The sequence below is a fragment of the Megalopta genalis genome, chromosome 4, assembly GCF_051020955.1.
Source record: "Megalopta genalis isolate 19385.01 chromosome 4, iyMegGena1_principal, whole genome shotgun sequence".
Lineage (NCBI taxonomy): Eukaryota > Metazoa > Arthropoda > Insecta > Hymenoptera > Halictidae > Megalopta > Megalopta genalis.
This window is the reverse complement of record NC_135016.1, coordinates 3230278-3253324: the sequence shown is the minus strand read 5'-3', so window position 1 is coordinate 3253324 and position 23047 is coordinate 3230278. Positions and strand designations below refer to the sequence as shown.

General features: G+C 48.2%; 1 protein-coding gene across 1 annotated transcript in view; it reads left to right on the top strand.

Moving 5' to 3' along the window:
• LOC117218837 (lachesin) overlaps nt 1-23047 on the top strand; it is a 93711-nt gene that overhangs the window by 28881 nt on the left and 41783 nt on the right. Inside the window, exon 3 of the mRNA XM_076521081.1 lies at nt 10906-11099. Coding sequence (XP_076377196.1) covers nt 10906-11099 — 194 coding nt within the window. The remainder of the gene's footprint in view (nt 1-10905; nt 11100-23047) is intronic.

Sequence of the window (23047 nt, the reverse complement as noted above, 5' to 3'; positions counted from 1 at the left end):
GGTATTTCGCCGGCCGAAAAATAGTTTACACAGAACCAGGTGGACGCGTGCGAAACACCGCGGAATGCGGCGCGTTCAGTAAATTTCGCGAGCGTCCCGAGCTCCGCGCCGCGCCGCGGCGTTCCTGTCTTGAGGCGAGCCACCGTGTGCGCGCCTCTGCACGAATGGCAGCGGCACGTGTTCCTAACTCACGGGACTTATTAAACGCGCCGGAAACGCGGCTTGTACCCGCTGCTCGGCGGCCTGCATCAAAGAACAATTTATATTTACGCGCGCTTCATACGTTCATTCAGCCGGCCGTGAATAGAAATTGTTCTACGCTTCGCGCGGACGTTCCGGGGCCGCGTCGCTTTTACACGATCATTTGTAGACCCCGGACAGGTGTACCGTTGGTTATTCGGAACGCTTTGCGAACTCCGTGTAGCTCTTCGGAGTAATTTAATTCAATTCTCTTGGTAAGCCATGGAGTTCGCGAGAGCCGCGCGCCGGCACCGCGAACGTTCTCTTCTTTTTGTCCGCGAAACTTGGCGATACGTTTCAATGAAAGTTCGCGGTTTTGTTTGCGTATGCCTCGGCGATGCTCTCGAATTTTTCTGAGTCGGTAGTTGCAGAACTGTGTTAATTATTCGGAGAGGAGGGGCGGACCGTTCTCCTGGGATTACTTCGAGGAGCTTCGGAAGGTACCGCTTCACTTTGGGAATTGTTTTCCACCAAGTCCGATGACGTATTTAAATGAAACTTAGTAAACCTGTTTACGTGCATTCGGCGCACGCTCCGGAATTTTTGTACGTTGATATCAGGAAAGCCGCGGTAGTTATTCACCGAGGAAGCGAAGTCCTCTCTTGGGACGGCTTTGCGAAACTCGCTCCCAGAAAATTCGTATTTCGTTGTCGGGAGAACGCCGCTGAATTTTTCTCGTTATCTTAACCAGTTCGCTGTTGCAATCTCTTTGAACAATGTTCATGCTACTGTATGTATATAAATATGCACCTTCTAAATTAGTTTTAGAATTTATTTTTCACGAGTCTACTCGTCGAGAAGAAACGGCAACGTTCTCCGTTAGAAATCTTTTCCGTCGGAGCTAGCTAACGGGTTAATTGAAATCTTCGCCTCGGAGGACACTCGATTGGAGTCTCATTGTGAAACTCGAAGTCTCAGTCGGCGCGTGATATTGCTGTTCCGTTGCGAGTCGCGAATTCTTAACGGCGATGCTCGCGCCATCGGGATCGATCACGGCTGGCGGGAGTCAAGCATTTCCAGGAACTGCTGCGATCGTCTGTCGTAAACTGGGTCCGTAATAAACGGAGAGAGTAGTTATTAGAACAATGTTATCGGAGAACAAAGCCAGATTAGTTCTTGGGTCATTCGGTCGACCGAAGTGACTCGTATTGCTGCAGTCCAGGCGACCGAACACGATACTCTTGCGCGAGGGGAACGTTGCAGCCCGTACCGATAATCCCGGTGTCCGAGAAAAAGTTTCGATTCCCGTTGCCGGAAGTATCGTGTCGCGCGCCGTGAACCATCCGATTCCGAGTTCAGGTATCGGCGAGCAGAATAGAAGCGAGATGACTCGCAACGGAGCCGCGAGCGTAATGTATGGACCATCATTCGAGCGATATTTCACGGCAGGTTAGCGTTCGACAAGGCTAATATAAAGCGGAACGAGTTGATCGTGACGCGTTCCGCTCGGTGGTCTCGGCGGGACGCTTCTTCTTTTCCATTAAGGAGCGATTTTCCCGCGCGGGTTGCATGGGGAATAAATTCGACCGGCTAAGTTAGGGGAGAACGCGCGAAAGGGAGAGAGAGAGAAAGAGAGTGAGAGGAGAGACGGAGGCCGAAGTTATGGTAAAACAAACGGGCCAGAGCTCTCGCGGTGTTTTATTTCCACTTTGGCGAGCATTGAGGCAAAGTTCGTAGTTAAATTGCTCCGAAAGACGCTCACCGCATGGGGAGTTTAGGAATATTGCAGTTCCTTAAGCCCGGGAGTATCTCATTTTCCAAGTTCTCAGCAATAACGACACCTCGGGCTCGTTATTTTTCGAGGCCGGCCTCGGGATAATGCCTCTCCATCGGCTGCGGAACGAGGATCGATTTCCTTTCGATGTGCCATCGATCTGGATAAGCGACTCAAGTGCCTGGAAAGCCTTAGCCGAACTACTGACCGAACGCTCGACCGGTTCATTCCGGCAGAACCACGGCTCCTCGAACCGTTCACGGCGCTGTTCGGATTAACCCGAACATCCGCTGCATTATTTCCCCGTGTTGCGATCCCACGCGGGAGACTCTGAATCGCGATTACCAGCCGGAGCTATGCAAACACGGTTAAACAGCCGCAAACTGGGGTTCGAATACAATCTGCGCGTCACATGGAAATGCTAACAGTTAATTTCGAGCAAGCGGATACCTGGGAAATCCCGAAGGAATGCGCCGTGTTACAGCTGGTACATTAGAGCCGGCGTTTTGACAGCAAATACGATCAAACCCGCGCGTACCAGGATTTTTCGACGTGTGCGAATCGTGCGCGAGCTTCGACTACTGTTTGGTAATCTATGTACGGAAATGCCATAATGAGACACGGGAACAGTAGACGCGATCAAACAATACCAAACTGGGGCTCGTGGACGTCTACGTGCATGCTGGGAGCATGTTACAAACTATTTGTTTCGAGCAATCGATATCCAGGGAGAATACACCGAAGCATCGTCGCGATACAGAGACAAGAATGAAGATCCTGAGCTGCTCAAACTCCGTCAAACGACCGCAAATTTATCCGTTCGGACGTCAGCTCGTCAGATTGAACTGCACACGGACGGCTTAGCAACCTATCGATGTAAATTCATCGCTCTTAAAATTGAAATAAATAAGGATTTTGCAAATTAATCGGCGCTAATAATGCAAAGCACAATTTTTATTTTAAGTTGAGATACGAATGAACTTGAGAAGTTCAGAAAAACGAAAGAAAAATATCGATGCTATTTTTAGACAAAACAATTCCCTTCGAACAACTTTATTTACGTATATTTATATTTATGACGTATATTTATATCGGCTGCAATGATGTATCGACCGAAAGATCCTAAGATAGGGACGCGTTTGCGCCGCGTAACTGGTTTTCAAAGAAAAGTGTACGCACACCGACCGGCCTCCGAACCGTTCGTACATCGATTAAAAAAGTTTCGCCGGCAATTTTACCACCGCAAGCATACGTCAACCGGGGACAGCAATCGATAAAATCCAATGGAGTGTCAAACGGACAGGTAAACTGGAACACGGGATTTATTAAGGGACACTTGTCCGACAGAAACGTCTCGTTTCCCAGCATCGTCAAACATCCAGAGAGGTATATAATAGTCTTCGGGAGTTGCCCGGCGACAATGGAGAAATGCAGGACAAGCGTTCCGGGATTAGCCGCGATCAGCGATTTCGCCCGGTTTCCCGCTGGCAAGTTAAAAAGTTAAATCGGCCAGGAAATTTGAATTTCAAGCTACATATTTAACCGAGGAGCCGGGGCCTGCGAGGACGTCGACGGCCCTCGAGCATTTCAATGCTCTCCCCGTGGAGCGGCGATTACGCGCGCCGAACATCAAACTTTTAATTCGCGGAATGGCTTACGGAACCGCGATCGCGGAGAGCGATTCGGGAACAATCGAATGTTTGCCGACCGCGGCTCGTGGAAATCAGCTTCGACATCCGGGAGCTTTATTTGCCGAATGGAAAAGCTCGCGGGACTGTCACTTTCTCTCTCTTTCTCTCTTGCTCTCTTTCTCTCTTCTTCGTATTTGTCTCTTTCGTGTTTAAAACGCGGGTTCGATAAAGAAGTCGGGCAAGGGAGCGGTGTAAAAAAAGGAAGATCAGCGGAAGAAACGAAATTTCTGCGAGCCGGGGGAATTCTTTACTTTGCCACGAATTACTCTGTCTCCCTCTTTCTCTTGCGCTCTCTCTCTCTCTCTCTCTCTCTCTCTCTCTCTCTGTCTTCCTCTATCTCTCTCCTTCTCCGAGCTCGTATACGTTTCGTAGCAACGCCCCGGCCTCGTTTAAGTTCTTATTATTTTAATAGAAATTCTTGGCACGGTCTCGTTCGAAAATAATGAAACTTCCCCGGATACCGTTTACAAGTTTCCCTATTTGTTTTTGCCGGCCCGCGTCGGTGGTGCTCTCCTCTCTCTCTCTCTCTCTCTCTCTCTCTCTCTCTCCCCTTATCTTTCTCTGCCGTTGTTTCATTCGTGTGTACACACCTGACAGCGTTCGCAGGAGTAGATACGGAAGTTCGCGGAATAATTCCGCGCCCTCGGTAAATTCGATGGTCTCCATTGAATAATGCCGCATCGCTTCCCGACCGCGACCGGAATAGCCGGTCTCGCTGTATTCGTTAAACATTTTATTACGATCGTTCTTTTGCTCCACCGTGTTCGACTCCGTGATCTCTCTCTCTCTCTCTCTCTCTCTCTCTCTCTCTCTCCCTCTTTTCTTTTTCCCCGGTCCGTCTTGTCCCGAGCAACTTTTACCGCGCACGACGGCGGCCGGAGAACTTTCATGGAAATGCGGGCCCGACTTCCTCCCGCGCGGTTCGAGAGACTTTTTTAACGGTGACCTGACAACGGGAGGTCCGCCGGAACTTTTTCAACATTTAGCCCGGGCCGCAGGACGACTTTATGCGCATATCAGGTCTCACGCCACCTGGGCGAGCACGCGAGATCCGACGGCCGGACGGAATTCAAATGACACGCATAATTACGTCGGCGAGCCCGCGAGGACCGTGATTCCGCGGATTTCACCCCCGCCGGCTTATGGATCTATTGTTAAATATTAATTTTCGAGCGGGCGAAAGGAGCAGAAGTTTGACCTCTTAAAAATCTGGGACACGCGCGCGCCGATTTAATTTTCGTTTGATGTCGGGCTTAACGACGCAGCACCCTTTTGTTCGGAATTTTCGGGGCGCGGTTCGCTTGAGAATTTTTAATATCGCCTTGTTATTATGTAGATTTTTTTTCAACGGCGGCGGCTCGAATGCTTTGCAAATACAGAGAGCGTAAACACCGTTGCGGAGAAAGGCGTTGCGCGGCCCGCGGCCGTTCGAAATCCGACCCAGAAACTCGGGCTAATGTTCAAGCTCGGTAGATTTAATGTGCATTATATACTTCGGTAACACGTACGTACGCACGCGTTGCATTAAAAATAAAGTTTCGAAACTCTTTCGCGGCGCGGCCGTGGACTGCGGTCGGCGAAGTTGTGTGAAACTGGTTTTTGGTTCGCGAAAGTGGAGTAGAGTGCGAGCATAGTCCGACAGGTAGAATTCGAACGACCCAATATCTGCCAAGCAGAATGTGAACGACTTCTGGTCAGACTAGGCGAATTGTAATAGCCTCTGGTCGCGCAAGTGGAATTCGGAGTGTCTATTTATGAACGGAGCTGATGAATGGGCTTGTTTGTGGCACGACTAGTGGAATGGGCCCGTGATTAGACACGTTGGATCTTCGTGGATCGCGATCAGACGAACGGAAGTAGGAGATAACTGCAGTCAGACAAATGGAATATTGGTACAGTAATGTCTCTCTAATTGAAGCTCAGATTGTCCACAAAAATGGATAATTTCGGAAGAGAAGATACGATTATTCGAGCCTTGCGGTTTATTTTTATAGTTGTAAATTGTCCACAATTATAAAAACGAGCCGCAAGGCTGGAATAATCGTATATCCTCTTCCCAAATTATCCAATTTAGTGGACAATCTGAGCGTCAATTTTACAAAAAATCGATCTACACTGGCACCCCAATCTATCAGGAAATCCATCCTACTAGTCTCAGTAACTGGTCCAAAATTTTGCTATGGACCTAAATGGACCAGTTACTGAGACTAGTGGGATTGATTTCCGGACAGATCACAAAAATCCGGAAAATGAATTCCACTAGTCTCAGTAACTGGTCCAAAATTTTGCTATCGACCTAGGGGGACCAGTTACTGAGACTAGTGGAATTCATTTTCGGGACAGATCGGAAAAATCCAGAAAACCAATTCCACTAGTCTCAGTAACTGGTCCACCTAGGTCTATAGCAAAATTTTGGACCAGTTACTGAGACTAGTGGAATTCATTTTCCGAATTTTTGGGAGCACCCTATACATCGTATAAACAGCATACGCTGTATATACAGTAATGTCTCCCTAATTGACGCTCAGATTGTCTACAAAAATGGACAATTTAGGTAGAGAAGATACAATTATTCCACTTCCCAAATTGTCCATTTTTCTGCACAATCTGAGCGACAGTTAGGGAGACATTATTGTATAGTCTACGAATTCGGTAGGCGATACAGAAAGAATTTATGTGCTGGCAAGTGAAACAAGGATGGGCTGCGATGAGACAAATGGAATTCCTGTGATCCGTGATCTTATAAATGGGACACAAGCTCACCTATCGTCAAACAAATGGGATATTGATCCAGTCCACAATTCATGTAAGTAGCACGGGAATGTGATACAGCCTGACCAGCGGAATAGCGATGTTCTACGGTCATACAAATGCGACGTATCTATGGTCAGACAAACGGAATAAGATCTATATCTGTGCGGAGGCAAATAGCCTATCGATCCGATCTACGTCATCTGTAAGCAATGTAGAAATAATTTATCGCCTGTCAAGTGGGATAAGGATGATCGTAGGTCGGACAAGTGAAATCCCAATTGAGACGTACATCACCAATTGGACGTTAATTGGAGTCACGCAAGAGAGTCTATGGCATTTCGGTCTATGGTGAAAAATGTAGAATATAAATATTTTATAACGAGATAAGTGAAATAGAAACTCTGTATATTCGGACAAATGGCCCAGAAAATACAAATGGTCGGACAACGATGATACGGCCAGCTGGTCCGTGGTCATGCAAGTAGAATATGTATAACCTTAGGTCAGACAAGTGGAACATAGACGTTCCGTGATCAAACGAGTAGGATATGAATAATTTATAACTCGTCGAACCTGGCCTCGCGATCAAACAATGGAGATATGGAGATTTGTAATCAAACAAGTAGAATAGGACAGCCTGCGATCAGACGCCCGTCCCAGGATAATTATACGGTCACGCAAGTAAAGTAGGATAGAGTACATACTCGAACAAAAGGCAATAAATAACATCTGCAATTTAATACAGAACAGTTGGTCAGCTTTTGATCGGACAATGGAAATGCAAGGCGAATCGCAGCGATACAAATAGAATGACACAGAGGTGCTGCAAACGGCAGATTTATGCAAAAGAGTGTTCGCCGTTCTAAAAGGTATCGAACTTCTCCATTCGATACAAATACAGACCTTTTATTTAATTACCAACCAACGTGGTCGCCGATAAGACGTCCCAATTTTTCGAAAATTTGTCTAATTATGTAAACGTTCTCTAAACTGTGCATTACTCGGGGAATCAAGACGGCAGTTTAGGATGCATCTATGGTCATCCTGCTCGCAGACCTCCTCCCGCTTGATTTACAGCCGGGTGCCAGGACTGCGGGGGATGGGGGCGAAACTAACCGGTATACGCGCTGGAGGTGCACCGGGCGAGGCAATCTAATTAATGTATACACACCGGAAAGTTTCTCCGCAATCTCCCGTGGCCATCTTTTCGGTTAATATACTCGTCGCCGGCGCGGGAACCGTGAAATGCCTACTCTCGCAGAAATCCCGCAGTCTTTCCCGGGGACGATGAAATTTGCTTGTGACGGGTCAAGAGATAGCCGAGCCGGCGGCAAGTCGGCGGCGTCGCGGCTAAACGACTCGATGATCGCGCTTCCAATGAGAACGAGCCTTGGCCATCGCCGTCGGCGACCGGTTCGTGACGAAACACGCTGCGCCGAGAACCGTCAAATTAATTTATTCGTGCCGGGCGGCCGGGCCGCGCGATCCGGAAACTCCGACGACTGAGGATTATGGGAGCCCGCGGGTCCACAGCGCGCCGTGTTCATGGTAATGCCTCGACAGGCAAATTCCAGGAACCACGAACTTTACTTTACGTGTCCCCCCTTTACTAATATCGCGTCCGGGGTTCACGGTTGCGTGGACACGGCGCGCCACGGTGATCTGTAAACCAATCAGCTGCGAATTCGCCCATTCAGAGAAATAATTCCATATTTCCCGGAGACGGAGAAGGTGGCCGAGGGACGGACGGAGCACCGGCGTAATTCCAATCGATCACACGTACCGAATATTCGGTGCCGCGTTCGAGGAAAATTGTGTCGCTCGAACAACGAGTGCCTCGCCGCGCTTATGCTGCATTACACCGTCTCGTCTTTCGATTCAGGCTCGAACCGCGGTCCATTTAAACGACATTAATTGCGAGAGTCTGTGCAACGTTCCTTCGGCTTCGAATTATTAATATTCGTTTCACGGACAAAGTCCTTAACCGAGTAAGGAATTTTATGTAAAAATGCGAGCGACGTGAAAATGGATTGTAAGACGTATAAAATTGTAATGATTAATGATCAAATGGATAACTAAGCGCAGCTCCGCTTCTGATCGATAAATCCGTCAAGCGAGAAGATCCTCGATGCTTCTTACGATCGCCGACACTCGATCAAAGAATTTATTCGACGAGAGGAACGCGCGTTCGTGTCTCAGAGCCGTCTGACGCTGAATCGCGTCCTCGACTCGACGTATTTCACCCTCGGCCCTGTATCGCGGATAGGGACTGGAACAAGCATAGCGAAACCCCGGGAACACTTCTTCGTATATTTAAGGGCTCGGAGGGTCACAATTCACGGCCGGATCCTTTTTTCCCATTGAGCCGCCAGGACCTCGAGCAAGCGGAACGAATAAAAGACGAAACGGAGTCGTGGATTCAAAGAGCGATCCTCTTTCCGGTGAAAAGAATTTCTCGAGTTTCCATCGTTTTCGCAGGATTATCGAAAACGGTCCTTAAAATAGAGACGGAGACTTGTAACTTGTTTTTCCGCGCGCACGCGACGTTATCGAACGACGATATTTTTCTTTAACAGCGTCCACGTTTATTCGCTGCCCGATTACCGACGCGATGAACAAATCTTTGAACGCGCAGTTAAATATGTAGGACGGTAATCGTACTGTATCCGGCAAAAAGTATAGGAACACCAATTAAAACACGGAACAAAATTTTTTTAAACGGGTCTAAATTATTGGAACTATTTTTTTAATGTCAAAGGGACTACTGTACGATAACTGTGATACTTTTCTTTCATTTCGCTGTTACTCGAAACGACGGAATTAAAATGAAAAGCTCCCGTTTTTTAACCTTTTTATCCTAACGTCCTTTTATCCTATACCTTAATCCTTTTATCCTACATGCGAACGAATAAATATTGCGAAAATCGCAGTGATTTTTTTACGGACTTCGACTTAATACCTAAAGTATTTACATCTTCTTGCAGCTTGATCGTATGCGTCGAGCGATCTCGGCGAGACTTTTCGCGGCCGTTTTATTATTTTTTAATGCGAGCGCGCAGGCTCGCCGGAATTGTTTATAACGTCGATAGCGATAGGGCATCCATCTTGTCGGACGCGGGAATTACCGGCGCATCGAAGGGCTGTCCGAGAATTTCCTTGCGCCCGGATCATGCTCGTGTCGTCGTTCATCAACATTTGTTTTGATTCATACACGATCCGGCGGCTGGCTAATAGAGACCGCGTTAAAACTACAAACTGTCGGCAGCGGCGGCGAGATTGATGGAAGGGTTGCTCGATATTTCCCCGGATAGATTGTTTCCGTGTTGCGGACACCGATCGGGATCAAACAAGAATATTAACAGTGTTACAGGCCATTTAGGGCCGACGCTGGTCCCGGTTGACGCTTTGACCGCCGTGTCACCCACATACGGGTCGCCGTTCTTGGTTCAAAGCTAAATATTAGTCTTTCCTCGGCTACAGTCGGCGAAACAATTGACAACAATGCCACTGCTGAGCAACAATACGTGCAACGTGACCAAAATAAATCTGCTTTGTACGGATCGTTCGTTTTCCCGGTTGGAAATGCTCCGACCGTGTTTGCACACGTTCCTTCGAGTTCGCGCAAACATATTTCTGGCAGATTTCGCGGGGATCGATTGTGTTTGTCTCACGGCGGTATATTTTAAGCACCGACAATGCCTCGTCCGGTCCCGCTTCAGATTTATTATACCGTGGCTTTCGTGCATTTACGACAAAGATCGGAAGCTCGAGTAAATTCGACTCGTCCGATCGTTTCGGCGCTACACGGTCGTCGTAAAATAATTGTTTCCCGTAACCAGGGCAGATCTTCGAAATGCCAAAAAGCGTACGAATTAACGAGAGATCCGATAGCGGTTTTATTTCCACCGTGCAACGAGCGGTTTCGACAAAGGAAACTTTCCATTAGTCTCATTTCGCAAAAATGACACGTTGAAATGAGAATTCTCGCGCGAACGCGTTCTGTTTGCCACCGAAATTTCGCTGCGAAATAAAATTCTGCTACCTCGATTACAAACGAATCGGGTTGAAAGCAGACGCGGAAAACCCGCGGTCCCGTTGCAACGTTCAACGTCGCGATGCAACGTGTAGCATGTCGGACATCGCGAGACAATTAGACGGAGTCGGTGGTAAGATTTTCGCGAAAGTTTTATGGTGGTCGGTCAGCAGGGGGAAGCCTCTAACGATGCTCGACGATGTTCCTTCCTGTTTGCTTTGTTCCCGGGACGGCCAAACACCGCGGCGAGAAGATGAACAGTCGTTGTAGCAATTTTCCGGGGCCGTTCCGGTACGAGACACGCATAAATATTTGACGCGGCGATAGCGGGGGCGGAACGGGGCTAAGTAAAGTCCAGGGGAAAGCCTCTTAACGAGGATTCCCTGGTGGTACGGGGCCGGAGGCGGCGGCGCGCCGGCTTAAGCCTTGTTCGACCTCGGAACGATTGCTTTGATTTAATGCCTGTTTTTCAGAGTATCCGACGGCGGTCACCGCGGAGATAGTCGCCGCGAACGTGAACTCGTTGGACGAGGCCGTCACCGTCGACGTCGATCTGCCGCCGACGCTGCCGATGAGCTTCCGCACGGAGAACTCGACCGTCATCTCGGCGCAGTCTAAATCCACGGCCATGCTGCCTTGCGTCGTCCAGAATCTCGGAGACGGAATGGTAGGAGATTTCTTTGAAGCTATTATTATTTATTGATAGAGTGGCCGGCCTCATTCGGCAAGCATCTTAACCAGTTAGCTGTGACGCCTCCTTTACAAAGCGCGCACCTATATGTGTCGCGAGAATCAAGCGATGACGAGTATACTCGTCAAACACAGTTAACTGGTTAATACCGTCTTGTCCAGCTGCGTCTGATTGTCCTCTTACTGACATCGCGAGCTTGTTGAAGGAGAATTTTAGACGACGATAGCTGAGATTGAAATATAACAGGGGGTTGTATTGTTTAAAATTTGAGGAAGAAACAGGTCAGATAGGTGGAATAAGCGTAGTGTATAGTCAGACGAGTGGACCAGATGCGGTTTGTAGTCGGATAAGTGGAACAGATACGCCCTATGGTCAGACAAATTGAACAGAGACTATCTGGAATTGCAGAAGTCTTGTGAACGGACAAGTAGAACAAGCGTGCAAAGCCGGACAAGTGAAGGTATTGCTATCTAATGTCGGACAAGTAGAATAAGGACGACCTGTGGTCGGACAAATGGAAAGGAAACTGTCGAGAGTAGAGCAGTTCGATTACAGACCTATTTACAGATTAAATATATATTGTATAGGGTTACAATGTATAGCCAGGCAAGTAGAAATGGTACATCCTACGGTCAGACAGTGGAACAGGAACAGACTATAATGAAACAACGATAAGAAATTTAAGGTACGGTCAGACAGGTGGAATGTAGGTCTAGTCTGCGATTAACCACGTGATATAGGGATGAGTTGTGGTCAGACAAGTGGAATAGACGCGGTTTAGGACCAGACAGGTGGAAGGGAAGCGGTCTAAGGTCAACAAGTAGACTATGATTTACGATCAGACAGATTGAGCGGATGCTGCCTGCATGCTTTTTCTCCTTTCTCTGCCGTTATTTATCGGAGAAACGACTCTTCTCGTCTTAAATAATTTTTCGCTTCCGAAATATGGAGGAACCGAATTTTAAATTCGCAACGGCATTCGTCGGCATCTCGGAAGGGTTGATTCATTTAAAATTAGGAGAAAAGTTCGGCAACATTCAAAGTCGGAAGAGTTTACGTATTCCAGTTGGTTCGTAAACAAACATAAAATTATTCAAGAAACTTCGCGAAAATGTATTAGCTACAGGGTCGAAAGGCAGATTTTTGTTTCCCAGCGGGCGCGAACTTATTATCGCGCGCACGTAATAGCTCCGGGGTTGGACTTCGGGGATGTGTCGGAGGGTGGAACGGTTTTACCGTTTCTTTTCGGGCCGGAATCGGGCCTGCTAACACGGTGGCTTCGCGCGAATTAAATGTTTTGTTATATTTCTTCCGTCGATTAGTGATTTATTGGACCCACCCCCCGTTCGAGGGGTTGGGCGTATCGATTTTCCTCGCACGCTCCGAACGAATCGTGTGTACAATTTGTCTGTTTGATCTGATCCCAACTCTCGGCACTCCATTGATGAGCACTGGAAAACTTTTGCGGATTTATTTGATGGTCTCTGTTCGAGCGAAAATAAAGACAGTTTTCCCGCCATTATTAACTTTCCACCCTCGAAACTGTTTTAGTTGTAGAAATTTCGTAGAGCCCGGTCTCCGGAGGTTTTTACAGAAAAAATTAAACCGTTCGAAATTTCTCGTAACACGCTGAAATCGACGATTTAACAACCCATTGCCGCGGCAAGCGATTAAATGATAACAAATTTCGTAATATTAAAATTGTTTCCAATTATGCGAGAATTCCAATAGTGCTTCAGAATCGCCAATCGAGTTCAAAGCGTGGATATGAACAATAACTCGCGTGGAACAACATTTAAATTAATATACATTCATTTGAATTAATATACAAAGTTACCTAAATTAATATAAACTCGTATAAATTTGTATAAACGCGTCTAAATTAATATAAACTCGTCTAAATTGATAGAAACTCATCCGAATCAATATAAATTCGTCGAAGTTAATATAAATTATCGGCAGTACGTCTATCCCAGTCGAGTTTTATATTATTTCGATCCCACAAACGCGAATCGCGGGCTTAATAACTGCAGACAGACAATGATCAGGACATTTCCGTGGCTTTCGATGCTTCGCGGATTAATTTAGAGAAACAGGGGGTTACCGGTTCGTGCCGATGCGGATATTATTTTGTTAAAAGGAGACCGAGAACGCCGGCATTGTGCTCTATAAATGCCGACGATCCGTCTCGTGCCGTGGCTGTAAAAGCGTGACCGACGAGGAAAAAACTACTCGCGTCTCTGCATAGGGATCCGATGTCGTCGCCACGGGGTCGATGGGGTCGGGGAGGGACAAGGGGGGGTAGGGCGAGTATTATATTCGTCCGCGCGGTACAGATCCTTTTAATTTGCCCCCGGTATTACAAGTGCGGACGATGGGAACGACGTCGGAGACACGTACAAGGGGCTTCGAAGGAAGATTTAATTGAAGTAAGGAGCGCCGAGAGAGGGTCGCCGGTTCAGTTTTGTCCGGGCTCGGCCTAACAGAGGGTTTATTCGCGGACCGCGGGATGAAATGGGATTAAAAGCTGGAGAGCCGAGCAACACAGGATTTTTAACGGTTCCATCGCCGCGCTCGCCCCTCGCCTCCTTGTTTCCATCGCATTGTTTTCGATAGGGGCTTTCACGGGCCACGATAACAGCTAATAACTGGCAGTGTACCATGGCCATTTTGTCCGGCCCGAGGAGGTCGTCGAAAAATGGACGCAGCTCAGGTATCGCGCGCGCGGCTTTGACCAGTCTCCGACGAGACGATTCGCGCAAATACGCGACGATTAAGAAGTTTAGAATACGCGGAGGCCGGGACGAAATGAAACGAAAATAAATAATTGTCCTGAAAAAGCTGTATGGTAATGTCTCCCTAACTGACGCTCAGATTGTCCACAAAAATGGAGAAAAAAAGGAACAACTCAACAAAATGTCGAGAAAAAGGAACAACATTTTTTTTGAAAAAGCTCGCAACAACTAACTGGTTAATGAAATTTCCTCCGAGAAGAAAAGATTGGAGCGAAGACAGATCTCGCGCGCGGGGGCTATCCCAGCGAAAGAGTTTGGAAGTTGCGGAACGAGGTACCTGCGATTGCCTTCGTTAAACAAAGTAGCTTCACCTGACCGGCCTGGTTCGCGGGAATTAGCCAGGAAACGGGAGCTCCGTTTCGCGATACCTCGAAGCGGAGATTCGAAGTTTCGCTCCTTTGCCGGCTGAAGAATGTGTCTGTTTTCCGTGGAATTTTTCTCAATAGAGACTATAAGCCGGGAACTTTCTTACATGCCCCCGGTCCGGGCGTCTTTATAATTGGAAAAAGTCCCGGTTCCCGGCGAAACAAAAGTTCCGCGATCCGCGCCGCGGGTGGGAAACGTAACGAATTTGCTTAGGCTAATTGGCGCGCGGAATTCGAACGGAACAGAGCCAGAGGAAGTGCCGCGATCGAACGGCACCGGTAAATCCGGGCGAGCTCAAAGCGATTTTTCCTGCCGGGTCTAGAATTTTTTTCGAGGAAAACGAACGTTGGATTTCAAGCTTCCTATGGGGGTCTCGTTACACGGATTTCAAACCGTGCCACCGCACTTTTTTTTCTCGACCTGCTACGCAAAATGGCGGCGCTACGGTCGATTCTTTAACCATTCCGACTGGTCGCGGCGGTGGGCGGTAACTTGCAATTTCATCGTTGGACAGAGATTTCTCGTCGAACGAGGCGAGAAATATTTTTTACGTTCTTCGAGATCCGTAGAATGGTAGTGAGAATTTTTCGGTAAAATCATGGGTTACAGAGGAGTCTGCTGTTATATTTATGTCCGGACGATGGAGGATTTCGAGAAGTTATCGTCGTGCAAATTACCGAATGCCGGTGTGCAAGCGTAAAATGTTAAGCGGTCCCTAAACCGAGGAGTGCAAGCGTAATAAATGAAAGCCAATATCTTTTGATCCCGCCTCGAAAGCGGAAGAGAACGCTCGTCGACTCAAAGAGAACCGCTTGATAACCGTTCGTTGTCTCGCAGTCGGGATTCCGTACGAAAGAACAGAGGCAGTCGAGGGCGGCCCGCTTAGTTAGGAATTAATGCTTCATAACGAAATTCCATAATGCATAGGCACCCCGCCGGACGCGCCGGTTTTCATAAACGCGGGGCGAAACGCGGGGCGCAGTCGTGCGACAGTTCCACGCGCCACCGCGCCGGCTTGAAAAGTGTGTAGCTTACCGTTTCATTAAGCCGCGTTTCCACCTCGCCGCTATGTGTTTTGTGTGTAAGCATTCCGCGTTACGGGCAATTAGCCCGGCGAGGACATGTTCGGGCCAGCGGGGCGAGGCCGGGGGAACGGGGTACGTGTCCGAATTAATATTATCAAGATACACTGGCCCGTCCGACCAGCGACCGCACGTACACTGCTCTAAGTATCGGACACCTCCGGATTTACACCATTATTTATCCGCTGCACCAACAATATCGTGAATTACGGAACTGCCTGCGACGCTGTCGGAGTTCAAGTGATTATTTTCACTGCACGCCCCGACGGATCCTCCCGGAAATTCACGATTTCTCGGGCTACTCGATGGAAACGTTCGTTGCCGGACTCCTTTTGTTGGCCCGCAAATGTTGTTTGCCTCGGGATTTAATTACGATATTAGGCATTTTATACATTAAGAGTGAGATGATTCGAATTTCTATCTCTTCGAAGTGCGGTAAATTCTTTCTAATCGACGCTCGGATTGTGCACAAAAATGGACAATTCGGGAAGAGAAGACACGATTATGTTATAGTTATTGACAATCGGTAATTATAAAAACCAGCCGCGATGCTCGAATAATCTCCTCTTCCCAAATCGTTCATTTTTCTGCACAATCCGAGCGTTAATTGGGGAGAATTTACCGTAGTCATAGATGAAAATATCGATTGCTTTGTTTCCAGATGAAGTTCCGTTTCTACAAGATTTACAGCATTACTTTAACCGTCGTTGCAACAATGTTCGATATTATGAGACCGGAGGCGACGTGTTTTCAATACACATCTCCGCGGGTATTCATAGGTGACAACATTAACCATTTTGTTACCGTGCAAAGAAAGGTTCTGTGTGTGGCATTTTGGACAGCGAAGCCATGGTTGAAATTCTACGGTCCGGACTATGCACACGTGTCGATGGGAGATGGAAACAATAGATACTGTTTCATTGAAAAGGTTCGATTTGTATAGACACACCGGCGAGCACAGGAGTCACGCCGCTTTGAAAACATCGATGTTTTTCGGTTTAACTCCCACAGGTGCGGTAACCGTTCCCGTCAAAATGCAATTCTGTTGCATCAGATTATGTAGAACTATCGGAAGGGCGTGCTAAAACAATTCCCCGTATCCGCGATGCTTGTGTATATTCAAAAGGCTATATTTTCAAAGAGGAATATGCTTTTTCGATCAGCCGCATCAACAGCTATTAGATTATCCACCGGTATCGCACACAAAAAAAAAGAACAGATCAGATTTAATCGACGCAATTTATCACCTGTCCACGGATTTCTGTTACACCGTGGATATTTGATCGTAATTTCCTCGATGAAATACCGCCGATACTCAAATTGCCGTAACTTCGCGAACAAAAATCGTACGGTAATATTACGCGGCTAATTTTCAAGCTCGAAGCTTCCGTTTTTTGTCACACTTCATACATTTCCGGGCGAAAATTTGTACGTTATTCGACGAACGAGAACAACGAGGTTACCCTTTGTCTAAAAATTTTGCAAAATTTTTACACTCTCAAACGATCGCTCGAAAATTAAACAATTTCCGCGAGAACCGGTTTTCGGTTGCATTATAGAGTAAAGCCTGCCGTTCGCGACGCGCCAAAAAACCTCGATCCACGATTTCATCGTCGGCGTCTCGTCGCGCTTTGAACGCAACCCGCGCCGTCAGCATTAACGATCGGAAAAGCGAGGCTACGATTTTCCGAAAATTTGTTCGTTCTCGAGATCGTGCTCGGCATCGACGAAATTTTCTTTCAGCGGCGCGATATAGAGCAAAGTCTTTCCGTTACATCTCGCCCACGAACGACGGTCCACGGTTTTTTTCCCCTCGCGATTTTCTCCCGAATAAAAACTGCAGCGGCAGCATTACATTAACCCGCGGGTGCCCGATGAACACCGGCGAAATTCTTAGCAAGCCGGGCGGCGACGATTCCCGAAAAAATTGCGGCGCGCGAACCGGGTCACAGAGGAATTCGTCGCATTCGACGAGAGAAGGGTGCAACTTGATGAGCAGGATCGCGGAATAATGTCCCGGCCGGGTAGAATTAAGAGGACGGTGGACAATGGACCGGCGCGGAACGAAAAATCAGAGCGCTATGATCCTTACGGGCTCGCGGGCCGTTTGTTCGCCGTCACGTACGCGTGGAAAAATATCACGGGGTTGCGAGCACCCGGCCATAGAAAGCCGTTTCGCCGTCGCGAAAGCGCATCGGCCGTCGAAGCCGCGCGGATGCTGCAGCTTTTCACGGCCGCGATCTCTTTTTCGCGATATTCACGGAGTTATTACCGCGTTGTTTGTCTTCCTCGGCGCGGCAGCCGCGTTACGCAATAATTGTGCGGTCGCAGGCCACGGATAGAAGCTCGGTAGAACCATACAGAGAGGCAGAGAGAGAGCGAAAGAGAGAGAAAGGGCTAGAGAGATGGGAAGGGGCGGAAAAGGGAGCGATAGGGGTAGAAAGGGGGAGAGCGAGGTCGAGCTAAACCGACGCAGGTGGAAATCAATAGGAAGGTCGCCGTCGAACAATTCGCACGCTACTTCTATTGTCGCTACGTGCTCGCCGGACCGCCCGTATAAAATTTCATTGCGTGCTCCGTTAGGGGGAACGAGATAATGAAACCGACCGTGCCCCCTCCCGCGCCGAACACCCTCGCAATCCTAAGAGCAGCCTAACTTCTAATTGAATGCGACGCCTGCGAGCCGATAGAAGTCGATTGCTTTCCGATCCTGCACCCCGAACGTTCTGTTATGCCTCCCTTTGATGAACTCAAGATGTTTACGGTGCTCTCCCGTTTTACGGGGGTGGGCGGTGCCGATCTCCCGCGATGCATTCGACGTGCCCCGGTAATTTCTGTCAATCTTTGTACTCCGCGGGCGAATGCGAGAACACTCGTCGTCGTTCCCCCTTTTCACCGTTTAAACGATCTCCTCTTTTTTTTCATCGATCGTCGCGTATTCGATAGTTGATTGCGCGAGCGAGCACGAATTTCGCGACTAATTTACGGAAAATAGCATCGGGCATATGTATACATAGATTGGCGCGCGATCGAATGGAATTTTTAACCGAGCACGCAGCGCCGCGCAGATATCGCATATTTCATGAAATTAATTTTCTCGTGATTCCGTACACGTTCCCCCGGCAATTAATTCATTCCATTGTCGCGGGTTTAACGCGCCGAAGTGATTAAACGAATTTGAAACCGTAACACGTTCGTTACCAGAATCGGGCAAACGTTGTATTTTGTTTAACACGTTTGCTTGGCCGTTCGCATGATCCGCGGACACGGCGCGCAGAGAAATTCTGTCGCTCCGCTTTATTTAAATTTCGGTTTTCGTGTTATCCGAGCGGGGCGATGACGGGTGACGACGACGCGTCGTCGAATATTCCGCGGGCCAGCGGAATCTGCGATCGTTTCATTCGCGAACAGGTCGGCCGAACATTTAAATAAACAGCGACGACGAACGAAAGGTGAAAGTCTGCCTGTGGCACTCGACGACGCGTGCCTCTTCGTTAGGCGGACAACGGGATCCGTTTCCGTTTCTTCGGCACCGCAGCTTGTCCCTTTATTTTGTTGTCCCGATAAAACTGGGTTAATGAACACCGCGCGGAATCATGTGGATCCACCTCCTTTTGATTAAACGAGTCTTCTTTGGACGGGGCTTGTCCTCGCTGAAATTTTATTCGAGGGACACCGTCGTCTCGCGAGCGCCGGCCTAATATTTACTTCGTTACGGGGCCGAGCGGTGTTTAAGTCAATTAAACAGCCGAACGCCGAGCAAACGAGCGTTCGGGCACACGTGATCTCTGCTCGGCGAGCGAACGTTATCCGCGCCGAGGGATGAAAATAATTCGGGGACGTTTAAAACTTTCCGTCTTCGATCACTGTCGACCCGAGAAAATTGCAGGCCGCGAACCTGCCGGTTCGATAACAGTTCGAGATAGGAACGAGCGAAAAGGACCGCGAGAGCCAAAGAGGCACGCGGAACGACGCGTTAAAGCGAATTTAATGCAACAAGGAGCGCGCGCGCAGAGAGACGCGTTCGGATTTGCATTTTACGGGCTCGTTGAGATCGAGATAATGAAGTTGGCCGGACGTTGCGTCGTAGGTAAAACTTCTTCGCAATTTCGCCTCTAATTGAACGCGGCCCCGAACGAAGTCTATGTGCGTTTAGACTTATCCCCTCGAGATTGCTGTCCTTTCTAGAAAGTCTCCTTTATGCCGACGTCGGCCGAATAGAAGACTTCGCCGGACAGGCCAAGACGGTATCGATGTCAGAAACGCGCCGGTGGCGTCGCTTGATCCAGCCTAAAACCCATTTACAGCATTCGATCCGTGTCTAGCGAGAAGATCTCTTCCGTAACTGTCAGCATTTAACTACTTTTTAACGTCCCATTCGTCTCGGTTCGACGATGAAAGCAACGCGAAACACGGTATACAGTATTCACTCCGTAATCGTCGCGATATCGAGTCTGTCGAGTGGCAGTTACGGCAGAGAAAATACTTTCTCAGCTTTGGTCGTTCATGAATCGAACTTACACCATCGATTCGTCCTGCTTTTTTCATTAAAATAACACAATAAATGCGTCAGTAACTGGTGTCGTAATTACAGCGAATTCGAATAATCGTATCTTCTCTTTTCAAATTGTCCATTTTTGTGCACAAGAAGCTGAGCGTCGATTAGGGAGAATTTACCGCGCATTTTGTTCGGTGTTATCTTAATCAGAGATCAGTTATGGAGAGACTAATGCACTATGCCGAGTAGGATTCGGAGAAACAGGATACAGTTGCAAATGCCCGACAGCTGCAACGAACTTGTAAACGGTTGCTCCCCCGACTGGAAATATTGGGCCGAGCTTGGCGAGCCGTTTTTGAGCTGGCCGAAATGCTACCGACGTTGTAACGCCGGTTCTCCCATCATTTACATAAGTGTGGCAGGCGAGCCGCGTCTTGTAATAAACACCGCCCGTTCCGCGAGTTTAACGATCAAAGTTCCCGTGTGCATCGCAAGCAGAAGTAACAAGAAGACGTTCTATAAATGTTGATCGCGTTCGGTAATGCGCGGTGATGAACACAGGCAAACTAAACAGATTAGGCGAGACCCGGGATCCTTCGCGCCTTGTCTGAACTGGTTAACTGGCAATCCCACACGCCGGAACATCCCGAACCTCCGACGATTTAACTACCGCGAGAATCATTCTTCTTGGACAGGGTTAGCTTGCCGCGCTCAAAATTCATTTCGTTTTCTGCACGGTTGGCCCGGGGACCCGGATTTTGCTGCGGAGTGATGGATAGCAGACTCGGGATATTATTAGTTTCCAGATGATTTTGGTCGGGTGTAACTCAAAAATTAGCGACACCGAAAGTAAATCTAAAAATAAAACCAGGAGTAAATCTAAAAATAAAAGTAAAACTAAAATTAATGAAATTAAACGTTCTACACGCCGATTGTAGAATATTAGAGTGCGTTCGAAGCATGTTGATAGCATTAATGGACTACATTCCGTTGATAAATTCTGATGCGCGTGTATCCTTTAAATTCCGGTTACGAAAAGACGGTCCCCGGATCGCTGCGCGGTGGCTCAGCTGTCATTCGTTTCCATGGGGATGCGAAAGGAGTACACGTAAAATCAGGCATTCAATTTTATAGTTAAGTCCCTCCTTGATATCCCTTTACAATGGAAATTTTACTGCGGGCAGAAACAACTGCGCCCCGGATCATCCTTCGGCAAGGATTAGAGGGATTAAATATTATTCAGTGGAGATACAGTGGAGCGTATAAACTGGACTCGTAAAATTTATTTATTATGTTTCCCGTCGCGAGCGCGCGCGCATGGAACGGTGCGAAATAAATTTTCGAACCGGATCAAACCGACCCTGCACACGACACAGCTGCACGGTGTAATTAAAATGCAACGGTATTTTTCCCTTATTATTTCGAGCGCGGCGCGCGCGCGCGGTTCAATCCCCACCATCGAGCGATGTTTATGCAAAACGGTTTTCGTGTTTTTCTTCCGAATCGTAAAGGACTTCTCGGTCGCGCAAACTTATCCGGAACAACTGAAATCTGGTTGCGAAGCGGCTGCGACGGTGGACGGCTCGCATAAAGAATACACGGCTGGGCGTTACGCGGTCACGTCGGGAATGTTTAAAAATTTTTACGACCTCGCAATTACGTGCGGCACGGGGGCAGGTTATGAAAGCTGAAATATTTAATTCTTAATTAAGCCTGAGTAACTTTTTATTAACCAAAGTGTGTCGCGTTACGGCCGGCCGGAATAATAATGAGCTCTTTAATTCGTGACGCGGAAAAAGAAGCTGGACCGCGTTTCGGTGCTGGCGGCACCGGGGAGGGACGGGGGGCAGAAGGTGGAGGAGGAGGAGCGAGAGGGAGAGGGCGACTCCCTTGAATGTATTTTTCGCATTTCCTTGATGAACCGGTCCCCTTTTCTTTGTGAAAGTTGCGTCGACTTCTAAATTGGTGGCCCCGTAAGCAAGGCGGACCAGCAGAAACTTCGCCGTCCAATTACTGCAATTCTTTTTTACCAAGGCGCTCCTACCTCCCTCGTTGTTGCGCGCCACCAACACGGCGTACAATTTACTTTCGCGCAGTTTATTAAAACCGGCGGCACGGCGGTATGGAACCTGCTTCGACGGTAATTCGTTCAGCTGATGCGCCGCCGCCGACCGACCGACGCTTCCTTCGCCCGAACGAACGTCGTCCTTCTCGGCTCGCGAAACGCTTCAATTAATCCGCGTAATAAATTACGCGGATCCTCGTTTTCTTGAAATTCAAGCGCGCTGTTACACGGCCGACGATCGAACGTTCCTCGATATTTTCACGAACGAGAAGAAATCCCTTGGAAAACGGTACAGTAATGTCTCTCTAATTGACGCCCAGATTGCGCACAAAAGTGGACAATTTGGGAAGAGGTGATACGATTATTCGAGCCTTGCGGTTTACTTTCATAGTTATAAATTGTCCACAATTATACGAACGAGCCGCAAGGCTCGAATAATCGTATCTCCTCTTCCCAAATTATCCATTTTAGTGGACAATCTGAGCGTCAGTAAGGGAGACATTACTGTATTACTCTGCGAATACCGTGGCAGCTCCGCGCAGGAACTCGCCGCCCACTCGCCTTTGTTCTCTTGTCCTGAACCGCGCGACCGTGTCGAGGATTGTACACACGACGAACTATGATTATTATTTTAGAGGCCGCGCGGTAGAATGCCGAGGGGTCGTCGGGTTGAAAAAAAAAGGAAAAATCAGCGAACCGGCTCATTAAAACGCGAACGTTCGAATTAGCGTCCTAATTTCGCGAAGTACCGTTGTTTCCGTCCATTATCGGACCATTCGTCGGCTCCGAATAATAAGCGCGACAACATTCCCGCGTCGCCGACCCGCTTCTATTTTTTTGTTCCGCCGCGGAATCGCGGTTTCCCCATTCTTTCGAATTGCCACTTCATGCCGCCGGTATTACGGTAATGGGTATTTTGGTTAAACGGTACTCTGATAATCCGCGTTCCATTCCGCCACGTGACAGCACTTGCCGGTCTTTGAAGCTTTTATCCCGATTGCAATGCTCGAAACTTTCGCGTTTATGAATGCGTGTCGCTGCGGCCGACCTTTTTTTCCCCTTCTTCACCATCCCCTCTCTCTCTCTCTCTCTCATTTTCACTCTCTCACTCACTCTCT